The 18537-nt window shown below is 38.0% G+C and overlaps 1 protein-coding gene across 3 annotated transcripts in view; it reads left to right on the forward strand.

Annotated features, from left to right (window-relative positions):
• The window catches only part of RS1 (retinoschisin 1), a 31449-nt gene extending 20943 nt beyond the window's left edge, over positions 1-10506 (forward strand). For 2 of the 3 annotated variants that reach the window (XM_087938276.1, XM_087938278.1), the window contains 4 exons: positions 4992-5097; positions 6584-6725; positions 8065-8260; positions 10149-10506. In XM_087938276.1, coding sequence (XP_087794402.1) covers positions 4992-5097; positions 6584-6725; positions 8065-8260; positions 10149-10301 — 597 coding nt within the window. In that variant the 3' untranslated portion in view covers positions 10302-10506. The remainder of the gene's footprint in view (positions 1-4991; positions 5098-6583; positions 6726-8064; positions 8261-10148) is intronic. The other variant, XM_087938279.1, reaches the window with a different exon arrangement.
• The last annotated feature ends 8031 nt before the right edge of the window (positions 10507-18537 follow it).

The raw sequence follows: 18537 nt of genomic DNA on the forward strand, positions 1-18537 counted from the left end.
GGTGCAGGAGAAGCTTCAGCCACCCACACGATGGTCTGTTTCAATGGGCACCCAAACTGCCTAGCCCATTTCCTGGCTCAAGCCTGATACCACATTATGGAGTGATATACCCTGATGGTGTGGCCTGTGTCTATGTTATCACGGTTAGCCTGGAAGAGAGCACTTTGCAGTGATTGATGTCACTGCAGGATGAGACTGCTCCAGAGATGGACGACCTTGACACCTTCATACAAGCCCCACATGCAGAAGCCCACATCTGTGCCCTGAAGCAGAGGAAGGCTGGTAACAGAGTACATTCAAGATTTCCACCACCTGGCCAGCCACTTGGGAGACTGGCCTAAATACTTGCTGGTCTATCATTTCCAAGAGGGACTGAATAAGGAACTGTACCACAATTGCCTACTCCAGGGAGTGCTGCACAACACGCAGTACCATGTGGCCACCAAGGTAGAGATCAACCTGATGGAGTTCCATGAGCACATTAGGAGTCCTGTCACCTCATAGAAAAATGAGCAACCCCTAGAAGGGGAAGAGAATGTGTGCCTCCAGCCAGAGGAGGGAGAGCCCACCAAATCCTTGGTGTCTGCTTTCGTTGCGGGAAGGAGGGGCACTGAGTTGTTGAGTGTCTTGCGCTGCAACTGATGACTGCTCCCCTGCCTCTGAACCAACTGAAGAAGAAAAAGACTCCACTGAAGTTAAGGGAGAAAACTTGTGCAGGACAAAAAGTCATAGAGGTCTCCTGTCTATCCAGCAAGGGAGAGGGAACCCTGACCCTGCTGAGATGGGACCAGATTCTATGAGAACAACTACAAAGGAAAAGATGACCTGATGGCAAGTGGCCCCATCACCCCTATGATTGTTAGGGTGGAGATCTTGGAATCCTCCTTGGGTGCAAAGGAGGTCCGTATGTGTCTGTTGGACTCAGGATGCACCAGATGCCTAGTCAGCCCCCAATTGGTAGAGAAGCTAAGGTTGAGGCTAAGGAAGATAAAGCAGCCTATGGCATTTTCCCAGCTAGATAACTCAGTAATGGGGCAGGATGCTGGTGACCTGCCAAATTGACCCTGTGAAACTGAAAGCCTGGACCCACATGGAGATTATTCAATTTATTGTGTCCCTGGGATGACAGCGGCCATGGTCTTATGTCTGGCATGGTGGAAAAAATGGAGCTGATCAGTTGATTGGGATAGAGACAAGTGGTGGATGAGAAGGAAAGTAACCAACCATAAGAGTTAGTGAAAGTGCTAAGAAGACTGTATGCACCTATGGTTAAAAAAGTAAAGGACTTATTCTCTAAGCAAGCCCACTTTGTTGCATACTCTAGGATCCATTCTGCTCAGTCCCTGGCTAAACTCTTCGTACACATGTATCTTCGTACACACGTATTGGCTACATGGCGTTCCAAAAGGTATCATTTCAGATCAGGGAGTGTAATTCACATCAAAGTTTTGGCATGAATTCCTGAGCTTGTTAGGCACCTCCCAGGGTCTTAGCTCCACCCACCATCCTCAAATGAATAGGGCTTAGAACGTTCAAATGCAGTCCTGAAGCAATACCTTTGATGCTATGTGAACAATCAATGAGACAATTGGACTGAACTTCTATCCTTTGCTGAGGTGGCATACAATAATTCTGTACAAGCAGCATGGGGTTTACCCTGAGTAGCCACCAGTGCAGAATTTGTGCCAATGCCAGAGCTCCCTGAAGAGGCACCTTCTTCAACTTTCTTCAATTTTGTTGACTTGGAAAGCCATCTGGCCTGTAGTGTGCAAAGTGTTAGAAGCAACAAGGGAGGCACAGAAAAGGCAATCTGACAAGAAGAAGCACCTCAGAAGGAGTTTAGAATAGGGGATGAGGTGTATCTCTCCATGAAATTCCTGGAGTTGGAGCAGCTCTGCAAGAAGTTGGGACCTAAGTACATAAGTTTTTTCCCCATCATTCAAATTGCAAATCGGTGACTGTGGAATGGAAATTACCAAAAACACTCAGGCACATTCACCTAATGTTTCACTGTGGTTTGTTAAAGCCCTTCCATTGTTCACCACTGAGGATAGCCATTAAGCCACCTCCCCACCTCCCCCAACGCATGGGTAGATGGAGAAAAAGATTTTGAGGTTTAGTGCAACAATAAGAAGTTGCAGTACCTAATCTTATGGAAGAGATTTCCTTTGGCAGAGGCAGAATGGGTGACAGCAACAAATGTCCATGCATTTAGACTCATTTACAGGTTCTTTGCTAGGTATCCATACTGAACCCAGTAGGAAAACCTGTACAGAGGGTCATGGTGTAATATGTGCGTGTATGTTTTCTGTAGGATTAATCTTCTTTCTGGAGGGTTGTTATGTCATGGTTGACTCACTACGCAGCTCCACTAGCAACCAAGCAACTGTAATGGGAGCTGGGAGGGAAGGCATTGGGATGTAAAGGAGGTTTGGGAGGAAAATTTGGAATGCAAGTGTCCTGACTGGAAGCCTGAGACAGACCCAACACCTCAAGGTCACCAGCTGGAGAAGTCAGAGGCAGCCAGATTGTTCCCAAAACAAAGAGAGTGCAAATGATTGGGTGGACAATGGACAATGGAAGGTCCATGGGGAAACAGGAAAGTTTTCCTATCCTGTTTTTGTGCAAAATCATTAGAACTGGCTTTTCTACTTCTATAACCACTTGGAATTTTTAACTATGTTTCTCTGAAAATACGACCTACCCCCCAAATAAGCACCAGCCTGTTTTTTACACATGTGCCTAATGTAAGCTCTACCCCCCAAATAAGCACTACTGGAGAGGGGTGGAGTGGCTAGCATAGGAGGTGGCGAGCACGCACAGGCTGATGGTGTCTGCCAGCAGCCACAGCCCGTGCAGCACAGGTGAGTTGAATACTTGTGCAAGCAGCAGATAGAAGCAGAGGTGGAGGAGAGGCAGGCAATCCAGATGCGCCCCTTGAGAAAGCTGAGCATCGGTGGGTTGGAGTAGTGGCCGGCCACGGGAGGATTATTTTTGTGTGGTAACACCAGCAGCAGACTGAGGCACAGGTGTGTGTGGGGGGGAGGCAGGTGATATGGACATGCTACATCAGGCCATGGGAAAGCCAAGTGGTGGTGGGCCAAAATGGTGACTGGTCTCAGGAGGCTCATCTTCTCACAGCAACACCATCAGCAGACAGAGACAGAGGCATGGGGAGGGGGCGGAGGAGGTATTCCGGATGCGTCACATGGGCCATAGAAAAGCCAACTGGCAGCGGTGGCCGTCCATGGGAGGCTCATCTTCGCACCTCTCGGCTTGCCTGCAGCCTGTGCGGTGCATCAGGATCACCTGCCTTCTGCTCCATGCCTTCTGCTCTGCGTAGCCCCAGAGTGCACTGACTAAGGGACCAGCTGGCTGCAGCTGCTGCCAGATACTGTCAGTCCCTGAGTGCTTGCCGTCTCTTGTGTTTGCACTGGGGGAGGTGCGCCCAGCTAGGCTGATTACCTGAAATCGTGTTTCCCCCCCCCCCAAAAGGCCTAGTGCTTATTTTGGCACCCAAAAGAAAATAAGACTAGGTAGTAAACACAGTAGTAAAGTTATACACTTGGTAAAAAAATGTCCCAGGACTTCCTTTTGGCTGTCTAACCTAGTGGGACGGCTGACACAGGCTCTCATTCTTTCCACTATTTGCACTTCATAGCATATCTACATTTCAAAACAAAACAGAACACTAAAATAGATGCAAAGTTAACCAAAGAAGGTAGGTATTAAGCATAAGGACTGAATCTAAATTCTCCAGAAGGACAAAACTAGCAATACTATATTACCTTTCTTCTATTATATCTGAATATTCCTCATCCTAATAATCTAAATTATTTAATATAAAATTTAACACTTGAACACATACACTGACAGAGATACAAACACATAAATAATATAATACATAATTAGATATAGAGTTCACTAAATTCTTGGCAAATAATGTACCATTTGTTTTATCTGAAGGTTGACTCAACCTTCCATCCTTCCAAGGTCAGTAAAATGAAGACCCAGATTGTTGGGGGCAATAGGCTGATTCTGTAAAACTGCTTAGAGAGGGCTGTAGTTCACTATGAAGCAGTATATAAATCTAAGTGCTATTACTGTTCCTATCTGACCATTTTCTTGGTGGGCCTATGACAACTCACTATAGCCAAATTGCCACAACCAACTTGCCATGGAACAAGAGTTACACTAATATCAAAGAAATAATGGAATAGAATCATTAAAGAAAGAATGCTAAAGGAGGGACAAAATGAAACCTGAATGGCAAAAATTAAAATAATGTTTTAATTATTTTAAAAAATTAAATTGAATTGTTGAATTGTCCCACAGCAAGTTGTCCTGTGGTAACTTGGCCATGGTGAGTTGTCCCTTGGAAAGTTGGCTGTGATGAGTTGTCTGTGGTGAATTGACAGTGGCAAGTTGACCGTGGTGGTGAGTTGGCTGCAGCAAATTCTCCCCTTCCATTTCTTTGCTGTGTCTCTTCACCCTGTCTCCCAAGATCATGTACACCTACCATTGTCTGTCTGTTTAGCTGTCTCTCTTTCTCTCAAGTGTATATATTTGTGATTTCAGCTATTTTTACAGCCATCTTTTCCTTTTTATTATACTAAGGTATAGTATACAATGCTCAACTAAAGCAGTTTAATGAGTTCTTGGCTCAACTGAGATGTGAAACAAGAATAAAATATACTCTAAGTTCAATTGATCATCCTTTTGGCTTGACCAGGACTTAGAATGCCCCATATTCTCTTTGTTGTACTCAAGTATGATTCTCTCTGTGTGCAATAGCAATAAAAGGCATTGATCAATATGAAGAGTGCAATGCTACCCTATGCAAACTTGTACTCCCCAAATGTTTTTGATTATACAACTGAAAGTTGTTATTTGAGCAGAGTTGATATAGTCCAATGGGAATTTAGGAAGTAAGAAAGAATTTGCTTATTCTCTTATATGCAAAGTTGATACATTATTCTGCACTATCTTAGGATGACAATCTAGAGCACTGGCATAGCAAAGCCTGTAAATGTGATTGTCAAAGAAATCCAAACTCAGTGTGGTCCACTGAAACAGACAATCTAGACTGCATGCCAGGTAAGTATCATCTGTTTATTATTACAACTCAAAATCAGCCTATTTCGTTTAATATTGTTCATATTGGGATACAGTACCCATAATTTTCAATCAGGATCTTCTTGAAAAATTTATGTGACTTATATTATTGGTTAGATTGGGTCAAGCTGCACATTCCAAAGACCCATAGCAAATGCAAATATAACCTTAAACTAATTATACTTCTTTAACTTCACTATTTGCAAAGTATTTCCTCCATTAAATGCAGTGGGGATTCTTAAAGTGTCAGTTATATATAAGAATAACTCAAAACAAAAAGAAGCTGTAGTATAGGGAAAAAAGCTTAATAAGAGGAGAAAATCCTTCTCACACTTAAATGACTTTTAAAGTAAATAGTAGCAGCATTAAATAATAAAAGTACTTGATTCGAAAGTCCCCAGACATCTGTTCGATAATTCTTTTAGTCTACTGCAATTTTCTACAATGGAAGGCTACCTGTTAAGTATATTATAGCTGAGTTATCTAAAGATTAGTGTTACTAAAATTAAATTTGCTTTGCTTGCAAACACTGTAGCCTGCCACATTGGAGGTGTTTTAACTCATTTTAGTCTGTCTTGTTTTAATACTTCTATACATATGATTGTTGCAAATTCTGTGCAATCTATCATCCAGATGGCTTCAGATAATGCCTCCACTAAGAAACCACCACAATTGTAGGTACAATATTCAAACAGGGGATGCAGTAAAAAGAAAAAAAAAGAAAAAACAGAAAACTAGAATGTTACATCCAGTACAGGAGCTCTTGTGAAATGAGAGGGAATATACATTTAAATTCTATTAATATTAATTCTGTAAATTAAACAAGAAGTGTAAGTTGATAGTGGTTCATTTGTAAAGACTTTGGATTTAGAATGTACAATTCCTGGATGTTCTTCCCAGTTGTCAAATGATTGAACCAGTGGTGGGATTCAATTTTTTTTACTACCAGTTCTGTGGGTGTGGCTTGGTGGGCGTGGCAGGGGAAGGATAAAATCTCCAGTCAGAGGTGCTATTTGCCGGTTCTCCGAACTACTCGAAATTTCTGCTACCGGTTCTCCAGAACTGAACAGAACCTGCTGAATACCACCTCTGGATTGAACTAAAATACCACCTTATATAAAATTCTAGATTTTATAGACTTTGCCACTCTATATCCTTTCAAGACAAAATAGCAAATTGTACTCATGTGCAGCTGTAAGTGTCCTACTTGAAAATACTAGTTTATAGTACTATGGGTGATTTTTTAATGATACAACTCCTACTTCCTTGATTGAAAGTGTGCAAAATTAAATCCCCAAACTTCCCCAAATCCAAAAGAAAATAAGAAATAAAACAATCATTTTTCAATGTCTCATCCTATTAATAAAACTAAGTGTAGCACTTTCTGGAGATGGATGCAGCAGAAATTAAACTTTTTGACTCCAAGACTCCAAACTGCACTGATTCCTCTCCATGTCTTCTTTTACAGAGTGCCCCTATCATAAGCCTCTTGGTTTTGAATCAGCAGCTGTCACTCCAGATCAGATAAGCTGTTCTAATCCAGAGCAGTACACTGGGTGGTATGCTTCATGGACTGCAAACAAGGCCCGACTTAACGGACAAGGATTTGGGTAAACTGCATTACAAGACATGTTTTCTACCAATAAACTATACAAAATACATTTTAACCTCTAAACCTTTGTTACATAATATATTGAGGCTAACAATGACTTTTAAAATGTATATTTATGATCCCAGAACAATAAATATTTACTTCCATTTTCTGGGAAAAATGTGTGGAGGTTACTGTTTTTGTCATTGTGAGCTTCTGAGAGGTATTTAGATAGCTACTGTCAGAACAAAATGTTGCATTAAATAAGATTTTGTGTTGTGCTGAATCATGTTGTGATAACTGTTTTTCAAGCTTTTTCTTTATCCTTGAGATATTCCTCCTTTTCCTGACATTTTTTTCTTTATTCCATTATATGAATAATGAAAAAATAATCATAGCAGCTTGGCTGCTTATGAAGCAGGAACAGGGGGAACTAAAATCAAAATCTATATTGAAATGGTAACTTTGTTAGGCCATATGAAGGTTTATGAAACAGCGTGCAAGAGTTCTCAAGAAGAGTTTAACTGGGCCAGTGACATTTGCACCTGATAAATACAGTACTCTTAAATTTGAGACTATTTCATAAAATGTGATCAAGGTTAATGTGATTTTCTTATATGGCATTTTATTTGAACTTAGTCACCGAGATTTATAAGTCATAAGCTTGCTGATTTGTGAACCTACCAAGTAAGTTAGTTTTGAAAATCATGATCAAGTTATGTAGTTTACAGAACAGGAAACTGATTCTAATCAGACATTGAGGGCAGGGATATTCCCAAAGTTTGCTAGAAATAAATTTATCATTCAAATAACAACACAACCCAGAAATAGGGAGCAAAATCCATCATATAGCTCTCTCAAAACTGCCCTCAAAGGATGTGTTTCAGAAGTACCTCAGTTTTCATAGCATCATGTGATGAATTTTCTCATTTACTGTTAAATATATCCTATTCACAAAAAAGCATCTGAGTATGCAAGGCAGTTGAAACTTGTAAATGGGACAACAAATGGTCAGAGGATGAAGGAAAGTAATTATTTACATAAAATATTTTTTTCCAGGATTCAGGAGAGCTAGCATGAGGCTTCCAAACATTCAGTGATCAAATGCAATGGCTGACTCCAAGAGCTCCACCCTGTAGTGAGTGGTTTGGAGGTGTCTTTATCAGGATCATTATCTGGATCATTGGACCTCATTTTTTTCTGCCTATTTTGATCCAGGTTCTAGCCATTTGCTGGCTTCAGATTCATCTCTTGACTTATCCTCTAAAGATGAGTTATTTATGGATGCTGAGTCAAAATGTATGCCTTATAAAGATATGTACTTGACCATCAGTGCCTTCCTTCCATAACTCTTCTAGGTGTGCCTGGCTCTCCAAATACCAAGATACAAACCAGTGGCTGCAGATTGACTTGAAGGAAATTAAAGTTATTTCAGGGATAATTACACAGGGAAGATGTGATGCAGATGAATGGATGACAAAATATAGTGTACAGTACAGGACTGATGAGAATCTGAACTGGATTTATTACAAGGACCAAACAGGAAACAATCGGGTCAGTATAAGATCCCTTCCCCTTTTCTGACGAAGTCCCAGTATTTGTATCTATTCCAATAGGATATATTTTAGCTTCAAGGTGTATCGAGAATGCCATTAAATCCATTCCATTGACTTAAATTTGAGACTACAATTACTATACCATTTTGGACAACTGACCAAATCAGGGATATACATGTATAAAAACAGACCTCTTCTGAACACCCTAGATTATCAGCTGTATGCCCATATTCGCTCCTTTCTATCTCTTAATTTTATCAATGTTATCTCATGTGTTGCCATTAACTCAAATCACTTAGGGGTTTTCCCAGCGTATACTTAACTATGGTAAGAGCATGGTCTTTTTCCTGCTGTGTCTTCATGTTGTTGTCTTCATCTCACTCTCAACCAATACTTGAATCAGCCTTAAATCAGCCTTAAAGTAGTTAAGTATTTAAAGATATGGAAGTTTTATTATGAGTGCAATCTTCATCAACCATTTAGTCAATATTCAACCAACAACTGTTGGCCTCCAAAAGCTGATGCAGATATGCATTCTCCTATCCAATCTCTGGTCATTGCCCTTCCAGGCGATTCAAATTTTACTTCCTCCTGCCCCACATTTGCCAGGCCTCCAAGAAAATGCCCATCTTGTATCTATTGACAACTGGTTTGGAAAGAGGAACCAGTTTGACTAAAAAGTGGCAGGCGCAGAGTAGGATGGGTGAGTACTAGCTGCATATTGGAGAATGAGGAAATTCCCCCATAGTATGCAATGTGGGCTCCTTTTGAATACAAGTTTAGTACTCTTTCAGAAGATTGCTAAATTGTATTTAAAATAATCTAGCAACAGCTGGCAGGTATTCAAAAGGAGCTTGAAGACAGGTTTAGTGTACTTCTAGAAGAGCACTTAACCTGTATTAGAAAAGTAGCTTTAAAAACTTGACAGGTGCTAGGGGTGAGGTCATGTAATAATATGGAGTTAAGTGAGATATTTTAGAATCCAATCTGGGTCATTCACCAGAACCAGAGATTTTGTCTTCCTAGCTTTTGGACTCTTCAGGGAATTTCTCTCTAGCAGAGTGTGTGCTTTGGGCTGTTCTGTGTGTGGTTTATAAAGACATGGGGGTGAGTGGGAGATAATCACCAGAACACAAGAACACAACTGAGGGGTCAGACAAGGAGACCTGAACTCATTGGTAGTCTCACATTGCAATGAATAAGGACATACATTCAATTTTGCAGTTACTAAGACTGTTGGATGAGTCGATACAAAAACAAGCGGGAAAGTGATTGAAGCCTGAGAAACAGGCCCCCTGTCAATCAACAGGAGTGCTGATTTATCACCAGCTGATCAAGTACTTAGGAGGCGAGGGCTTGGCAGCACAGGCAAATAACAACCAATGACTTAATAGCCAGTCATCAGCACCCCAATCAACATCTAAAAAGCCACATACACCATATAAATGACACACACAGAATAGCCCAAAGAGCATACTCCGCTAGAGAGAAGTTCCCTGAGGATGGGCTTCAGCATTAGTCCAAAAACTCTGAAGACAAAACCTCTGGTTCTGGTGACCAACCCAGATTGGATCCTGCAACATTATCCTGGGACATGTATATTTGCCTTCATTCGTGAAATATTTTAACCCAAGCACAATGTCAGTCACTTATGACCTTTATATGAGGATTTTTTTTAAAAAATTAACAAGCTATACAAGGGATGAGGGGAGATGTTGAGTACAGTACTAATACAGTATATAACCATATTTTAGTCGTAGAGAGTTAGGTTTTTCTCAGTCATTTAAGACAGTACAATTGTTTCCAAATTGTTGGGTGCAAAATTAGAAGAATGTCAAGTCTTAAGCTCTCTTTTTCCCCTTGCTCTCCTACTTCATTTTCTCTAGATTTTCTATGGAAATTCAGACAGATCATCATCTGTGCAGAACCTTTTGCGTCCACCCATTGTTTCTCGTTACATAAGGTTGATACCCCTTGGCTGGCATGTGCGCATTGCTATCAGGATGGAGCTGCTGGAGTGCATGAATAAATGTGTTTAAACTTCAGAGTCATCTGGGAAGAAACAGGTTTTTTAAAGAAGATATAACAATATAATTAATTCAACAAATACATTCACTGACTATGAGTTCAGTGTCTATTAAAATTATACACCTTATCCAATACCTCCTGTGACTTATAATTTCTGCAGCTTCAGGAAGTTAACAGAATTCTTTATATTAATAAAATAAATCAAGATGGAATAAATTGGAATCTGTATTACATTTTTTAATCCAGGATCTTACACCTCAGTAAAAGGGAAGCCATAAGTTTCAGTGCACATAAAAAATGGCTTCTACAAAAAGAAATATAGATTTATTGCAAGTTAACCAAAGATGACTGCAATGTTTTTGTAGGTTCTGGTAGACATTAGACAACATATGTTCTTCAGAACTTTAGTGTGCATTATGTTACCATTTCTCAAAAATAGAGGAACAAAAATTCCCCATTATGTTACCATTTCTCAAAAATAGAGGAACAAAAATGAGACTGACTGATGTAGGTCATCATTCCATTCTTATGTGAGGAACTGTGGTAGCATTTTATTGCCATGCTATATTGCCAGTATTTCTCCTTTAGTGATAACAACTGGAACTGGCAACTCAATCATTATTCAAAACTGTAATTAAGGGAAACCAAAACTGCTCCTATGATTTTGCTTCAGCTTTTCTTTGTTTTACAGACCTGCAAAGGTTGTAAATATGAGGATTGGTCATAAAAGTTATTTTTAAGCATTTTTCCAACTGTGAATGGTTGGTAAATGAGATACTCACTATATGAGGACTACCTGTATAGTTTTCCTAACCTGGGAATCTTTAAATGTGTACATTTTACAAATTCTGATATTTTCACTTTATATGGCCACTTGTTGCCCAAAGAAGAACTCTTCCCAGAAATTCCTACAGTAAAAAAATCATACTGTTTGGAGAGTCTTATTTCTATGATTGGATAAACCAATCAAGTGAAGACCTTCACTTGTGTTAACCTTTCCCAAAAGATTGCATTTTCCTTCTCTGAACATTTTTCTTATCAAAACAATCTGTTGAAATCATTTTAATTTTAAGAGAAAAGCCAATAAATACACATACACGCATGCACACACACATACACATGAAGAGAATTCCCTTCTGTATCTCTTTCAACAGTTAAAGGAATGCTATAGAATATGGACCTAAGCTTTCTTAAATTCTATATTGTACATTCATTTAAGTTCAGTCAGATAATAGGAAAACATTGCTTATAATTTATTGGTATTTTAATCTTTATACTGTGTTATACTTATTTTTAGGTTTCTATTAAGTATGACTAGAATGTCCTAGATTTCATAAAATATTGGTAGAAGTGTGATATTCCTCTAGTAGTAAATGAATATTCTGGCTGCTAATGAACTAGATATTATGTCAGTATCATATGAATCATCATGTCATATAACTAATGTCAATAACTACTATAATTTTCTTTAGCTTTTTAGACATTTCAATTTACAAATTTAATATTATGCATCTAGATTTGTTTTTATGTAGCAAATTTCGGTGAGTGACATTGTAAGCATATAAAATAATTATCCTATAGGATTTTGATTAAATAAATGTTACATAGTTGTACAGAGGTATTTAAATGATTAATAGTAATTATTAGTCATAATTATTGAACTTTCAATTGTAAGATCATTCCATTTAAAGATATTGGTTAATAAAGACAAAGCAAATTATACTGAGCTGATGTTCTTTTTTTATGTTGGATTAGCCATGAATTTACAGTGGATTTACTTTTTTTATAATTCACTATGGAAGCAATCTAGATTTAAATAAAAGTAATTCTAATTTTTCTCTCTATAGTTTTTATTACTGTTTCAAATAGCTATACTTTAAATCAACAATCATGTCTCCATGGTTATCACCATAATTATGTTAGGATTTTTTTATAGACCAAATCACACAGACACACACACACATTGTTAACCCTGAAGTGAACTTGGCAGAAGCCATCTTGGAGGTTTCAAGGGTTGCCACACAACGGTGGGAGGGGGGGAAATAGTTAAATGGGGTTTTGTAGCAAAATCAATAAAGTTTTCCTGTGGGAATCAAGGACATTCTCACAGATGGCTAGCCAGAGGAGGAGCAAGTAATTCAGCAACCAGCCAGCACCTGGATTGGACAGTGTGACCAATGACTTGGTGGGAAGGGGAAAACCTTTACTTTTAATTAGGTGAAAGCTGCTGGAAACTCCAGAGTGCCAATATGAAGTATCCAATAAACTGTTCTTTGAGGAACCTGCCTGCCTCAGAGTTTTGTTTTCTATGGGTGCATTACTTGGAACACTGACACACTTCTTTCTATTTTCAATTTCCAGGAAAGGTGAATTGCAGGAATATTTTGCTTCACACCGAAGTTATGGTTTGTATGTTGCACATTGGCATTTTTCAGCTAGGTTCTACTGTAAATTTGTGTGAAAGTGAAACAATAGATTGTAAGGATACAACAATATCTGAGTTCAGTTTTGTATGCTTTACAAGTTATTTTATTGGATAATTGAAGATACCCCCTTTGTTGTTTGTGAATTAATTTTGCCCTGTTAAATATATGGAACCCATATGCATTTGTCCAGTAAGCAGATTATTTGGTCTACTTTGTGGACTGGATTCAGACCTCTGTAAATCCTGAACTGTGGGCAGTCATGCTTGTCTGATAGCTTGAACATCGAAGCTCAATAGATGTAAACCTGTGTGGATTTTGAAGAAATATGAATGTCTAATCAGCAAAAGTTTTCATTAATGTTTCCAGTAGTTATTGATTAAATTACAAGCACTTAGTTTGGCTGCTAAGACCCCCCCGCCCCCCAAGTTTTGTGACTGGAACAATGTAATCACCAATTCAAAAAATTCTCATTATTTACTTTCCTAAACTTAGTATTTTATATAAAACAGATTTTTTGAAAACAATTCCAATAGTTATTGAATGAATTTACTGATACAGGTAATCCTCAGCTTACAGTCATTTGTTTAATGGCTGTTTGAAGTTACAATGGCACTGAAAAAAATGACTGTTTTTCACATTAACAACTGTTGCAGCATTCCTGTGGTTATTTCTTCAAAATTAGGACACTTGGCAACTGGCATGTATTTATGAAGGTTGCAATGTCCCCGGATCATGTGATCACCTTTTGCGATCTTCTGACAAGCAAAGTCAACAGGGAAACCATTCACTTAGTAACTGTAGAGATTATTTAACAACTGTAATCAAGAGAAGTTGTAAAATGGGGCAAAACTCAATTACCTTGCTTAGAAACAGAAATCTTGGACTCAATTGTGGTCATAAGTCAAGGACTATTTATATTTAATTTGGCTGCCAAGCTCCACACCCCATATTTTGTGACTGGAACAATGTATCCTTAATCACTGATTCAAAAATTTCCCATTATTTACTTTCCTAACATAGTATTTTATACAAATGTGTGATTTTTTTGCAGCTATTATGATGTTATCATTTATAGTGCTTCCATTAAAATTAAGAAAAGCTATAATGTTATAGAAAAATAGCAATAACAATAGCAATAGCACTTAGACTTATATACTGCTTCATAGTGCCCTTTCTAAGCAATTTACATAGTCAGCATATCACCCCCAACAATCTGGGTCCTCATTTTACCAACCTTGGAAGGATGGAAGGCTGAGTCAACTTTGAGCCAGTCAAGATTGAACTGCTGGCAGTAGGCAGAAGTATCCTGCAATACTGCATTTTAATCATGGCATCACCATGGTTCCTTAATCCTATGTAAATAACTGTTACAAATTGTAAATTGCTTGAGACTCAGGCTGCACCTATGTTTGAAGCAAGATGACCATTCTTAATTGGATACACAATACAAGACATAGGAGTAATACTTCTCGTTGTTTCTTCAAGATGCAAGGGTTGCTTTGCCAATATCAAACAACAGATTCCCATTTTCTGAGCATTGCCTGAAAATGTTTCCTTCATAGATTCAAGAGCACAGGATGGGATGCTTTATTGAGAAAAGAGACTAAAATAGCTGCAGGCTGTAAAGTGCAAACCAGCATATGTGAGAGGAACTCTAGGAACAGAACACTCTGAGCAGAAAATGTCAAGAAGTGCTGTTAAAAATTACTCTGAATTATATATTTCATCTACACCCAAATGAAATTAATTTTCTAGAAAATATATCCTACTTTACCAAGTTTGCTTCAGAAGCATAAATGAAGACATTATAAGAAGTTTTAAATAAAATATGTTGAAAATTAACAACAACAACAAAAACCCTACAGATGTAGAAAACTTCTAGAAATTTAGTTTTGGTCTCATTTCTGATTAAACAACTTACCATAATGTATTTTTCATAGGTAAGGTGGAAAGAACTGAAATATGCATCATATCAATAAATAAAAATAAACGATGTTATTGAAAGTTGCAAATCAAAACAATCAGCAATGGGGGGAAGTTCCTCAGCATGATAAACCTGTTAAAGAATCCCAACATATATCTAATTCCTTTGTTTAAAACAAGGAAAATGTAAGAAAAGACAATAGGAGTAATGAAACTTGATTTCTAGCCTTGAAAAAGTGCAAATGAAATTTCTTAAGTTAATAAAATCTGGAGGGGGTAAGAGATTTAAAATTCCAATACAATTTTTTAAAAACCTACTAGTATTAAAGTAGCACTTATGGATAAAATATAACCCTCAAAACATCAGGTCTAAAGAAAGATGTAGCAATAAATGACAACTTGATCAATATGATGGACACTGTGATCTTTAAAACAGAGATGTGGACTAACAGTATTATCACCTACCATAGTCTGATGAAATTTTTGCCCATTCTATAATTAAAACTCAAAAATGGATGCAACCACATAAAGAATATTTACTTTGAAAATGAACTACTATTCGTTATCTTATTACTTTGCTCTCTTGGTATTTTGCTTTGTTTGAGTATTTTTTATTTTTTTAAACAGAGTTCAAAATCATCTAGAATATTTGATTCTTGTAGCTGGAAACGTGGCCTTTTTAATGGTGAGCTGATTTATATTATTTTTATTTTTTGTTATTTGTTTTGCATTTTGCAAAGATTTAGTGAACTGTTTCTTACATACCTACTGAAAAGGTGGTTTACAGATAAACGCAATTAATCTGCCATGCTAAGTAGCTATTGACTGCATGTAACTTTTATTGGGAACCTTGATCTGCTCATCTGTGATGGAATGACTTCTTTAAAGATGATGATATAGATTCTGGGCTTTATCCCCAAACTGGCCAGGTTCTAAAGAAGTTCCATGAATGGATGTGTCGATTTCTTCCAAGAACTGGATACTTCAATCGATAAACCATGTTACTCACACTTGTAGAGTTGAAATTGTAGAGTTTATTGCTGTACTCCCAATCATGGCTAAGAGCTGCAACAACAGATGTCCATGAAAAGTCAGTGTTGATGGTGGTTAACTCCCAACACTGTTTTATCCATCCCTACCTAATTACCTAACATCCGCTTCTTCCCTACTCCTCCCATTACCTAATTATCCACGCCACCACCCCGTGCCTAATTAACCCATGCCTACTTCAATCCTACACCCCTCCCTTCTGCATGCCTCCCCTTAACATTACAAACAGCAAGTAACAATCCGCCCAGATCCATTCACAGCCGGCCCGGCCGACACCCTCCCTAAAAGCCGGCATCATAACACCCCCGCACCAGAGTCAACGCTGTGTCAAAGCTGACAAGTCTGGGAGGCTTTCTTTTGTAAAGCTGGGCTCCGAGGCTGCGAAGCGGCAGCACCTCCTCTCCCCGAAGCCGACAAGACCGTGGGGCTTCCCTCTCTATCGTCGGGCTTCAAGGTTGTGAAACGGCAGCACTTCCTCTCCCCAACGCCGACACTGCGATCAACGTCATTGGCAGCACATTCCCTTTCAGTGCCACAGCTACGATGTTGGACAGGCTGTTCAGCTCTGCTAAGCTTCCAGCCATAATGTCGGGCTCTGGGACATCGATAAGGTGTAGAGCCCGATAGGATGTATGATAAAACAGAATGGGCTATGTTTGTGCGTGCGTGCGTACGTGTGGAAGCTAGTGCTCATTTTCAACAATGCCAGTGTGGAATTGCATTTGGATGCATATCTATACACTGATACTTATGCACTGTGGTTGAACATCTTGAACTGGTTGAACTGGAAATGAGAGTATTTCAAAATCTGATATTTAACTCATAAATTTTATTCAGGTAGAACTATCTCAAAGTGTTATTTATTATAATCTGGAAAAATGTATCTGTCTCTAAATTTATGGTCAATGAACTAAAGTACAATGAAAAATGTCATTATTCAGTAATGCCATCTATAGTCACTCTGTGAATAAGATGAACAGTCTCCAAATTTGATATATAAAATCAAAATAAATTTTAAATAAAAATGCACACGAAAAAGAAGATGCACCCAGTGCATGTGAGAACTGGGATATTCAGTCAATATTGAACAATGTTAATCAGTATTTTTCTAAAAGCAAAACAAAACAGATCAGAATGTGGTCTATGCAGAATAATGTAAAACACCCAAGGTCCATTTAATCCAGAGACTAATCTTCACAGAACATTATGGCTGCATCTGTAAAAAGTCTGAATTGGAATTTTGAATGTGGTTGAGTATATTATTAAATGAGTAATTAAATAAAATACGTTATTTATACTTTAAAAGCTAAATGAATTTTTGTCTTCAGTTCATCCACTTTGGGGAATACATTATTGAAAAATGAAATATACTCTATGACGGACGTTCACACGCCAAACTGCATGGCCTTCTTTGCTCCTGTTGTCAATCAAATGCCACTTGGTAATTGTGATTCATCCCAATATTATTTTAAGCTGCTAATAATTTATGATCAAAGTAAGGCAAATGCATTCTGAATATCCATAGGACGATGTACTGCACTAAGAGAATATAACTCTTAACATTTTACACTAAATTTAAGGTGACTGAATTTAAATAATATAACACAAGCTTCTCCAGACAAGTCATTGACCCAAATCCTTCCCCAGCATCTCCATTGATGGCAGCAAAACCAGGGAATAAATCACATTTTCTTCTAAAATAAATAATTTTTCTTTGAAGTAGCCTTTCAAAAACCCTCATTTTCCCCCCAAAATCAAGGAGGAATTCAAAATGTTCCTTTCACATTCAGTTTTAGGAAATTTTAGACTTTTTGCTTCACCTTGTATTAACTGCTATTTTTGCTTTCAATAATTGTGTGCTTTCTGATGGTTATCAGATATATATAAATTTAGATTAAAATAAATATTTATGGAGACAACTGTTGTTATATAAAAATAAGGAATCTCAGCCTGTTGATAAAAGCTTGTACTGGTTTCTGTTTCCACCAAATGGGAATAATTGAGAAATGAGAGTATATGATCTTGAGTCTATTCAAGTGCATAAACCATTTCCAAATAAAAGAGCACCCCATTTGCAAATATAATGAATAAGAAAGAGTAGCTATGATGAAAGAAATGAAAACTTTGGATGTAATTATAGCTAGATTAATAGGAATTCATAGGCACTAGGGATTGAGGTCAATCTAATCACACTTCTTCCCCTTGCTTCACCTTCAAGGAAGATCTTAGAATACATGTGAAGCATTAGATTATGCTGGATACATTTTGCAATTCCCTGACCTGGAAAGGTTAGAATGATTCTGTTAAGTTCAGTAGAGCATTTCACAAAATGGCAAGACCTAAGTCATACGAATAGACAAAATTCGGAAGCAATATTCATATCAAATAGGGGAACCAAATGGGGGAGTTTCACGTTGGAGGTGGCTGCTAGATGGCAAACTACATCCCCTTACTCTCAGCTCACCATCCATCCATTATCATATTGATGCATTTATTCTCATTGTGTTCCTTTGTCATTATTTTATTGTTCTATTATTTCACTTCTGTTCTGTTTACATGTCTTTCATTTTTCTTCTTTTTTATTGTAAGCCACCTGTAGCCTTACCGTGAGATAGTCAGCAAATACATTTAACAAACAAATATCTTCAAGTATCTTGAATTGGATGATATCAAATGCAGGCGTTTATACTGTAAACCAACATCACTTAATTCTTTAGGACAAATGTAGCCTTAATTTCCATTTCTGTGTAAATAATAAAGTACTGCCCTATTGTGGCCCACCAGCTGCCAGCAGACTCGGACAATGAGGAGGTTGGGGAAGAACTTGGGCCAGTCCTGGAGTCTGGGG

Source organism: Pseudonaja textilis, chromosome 8 (assembly GCF_049901715.1).
Source record: "Pseudonaja textilis isolate UNSWEBS1 chromosome 8, rPseTex1.2, whole genome shotgun sequence".
Taxonomy (NCBI): Eukaryota; Metazoa; Chordata; class Lepidosauria; order Squamata; family Elapidae; genus Pseudonaja; species Pseudonaja textilis.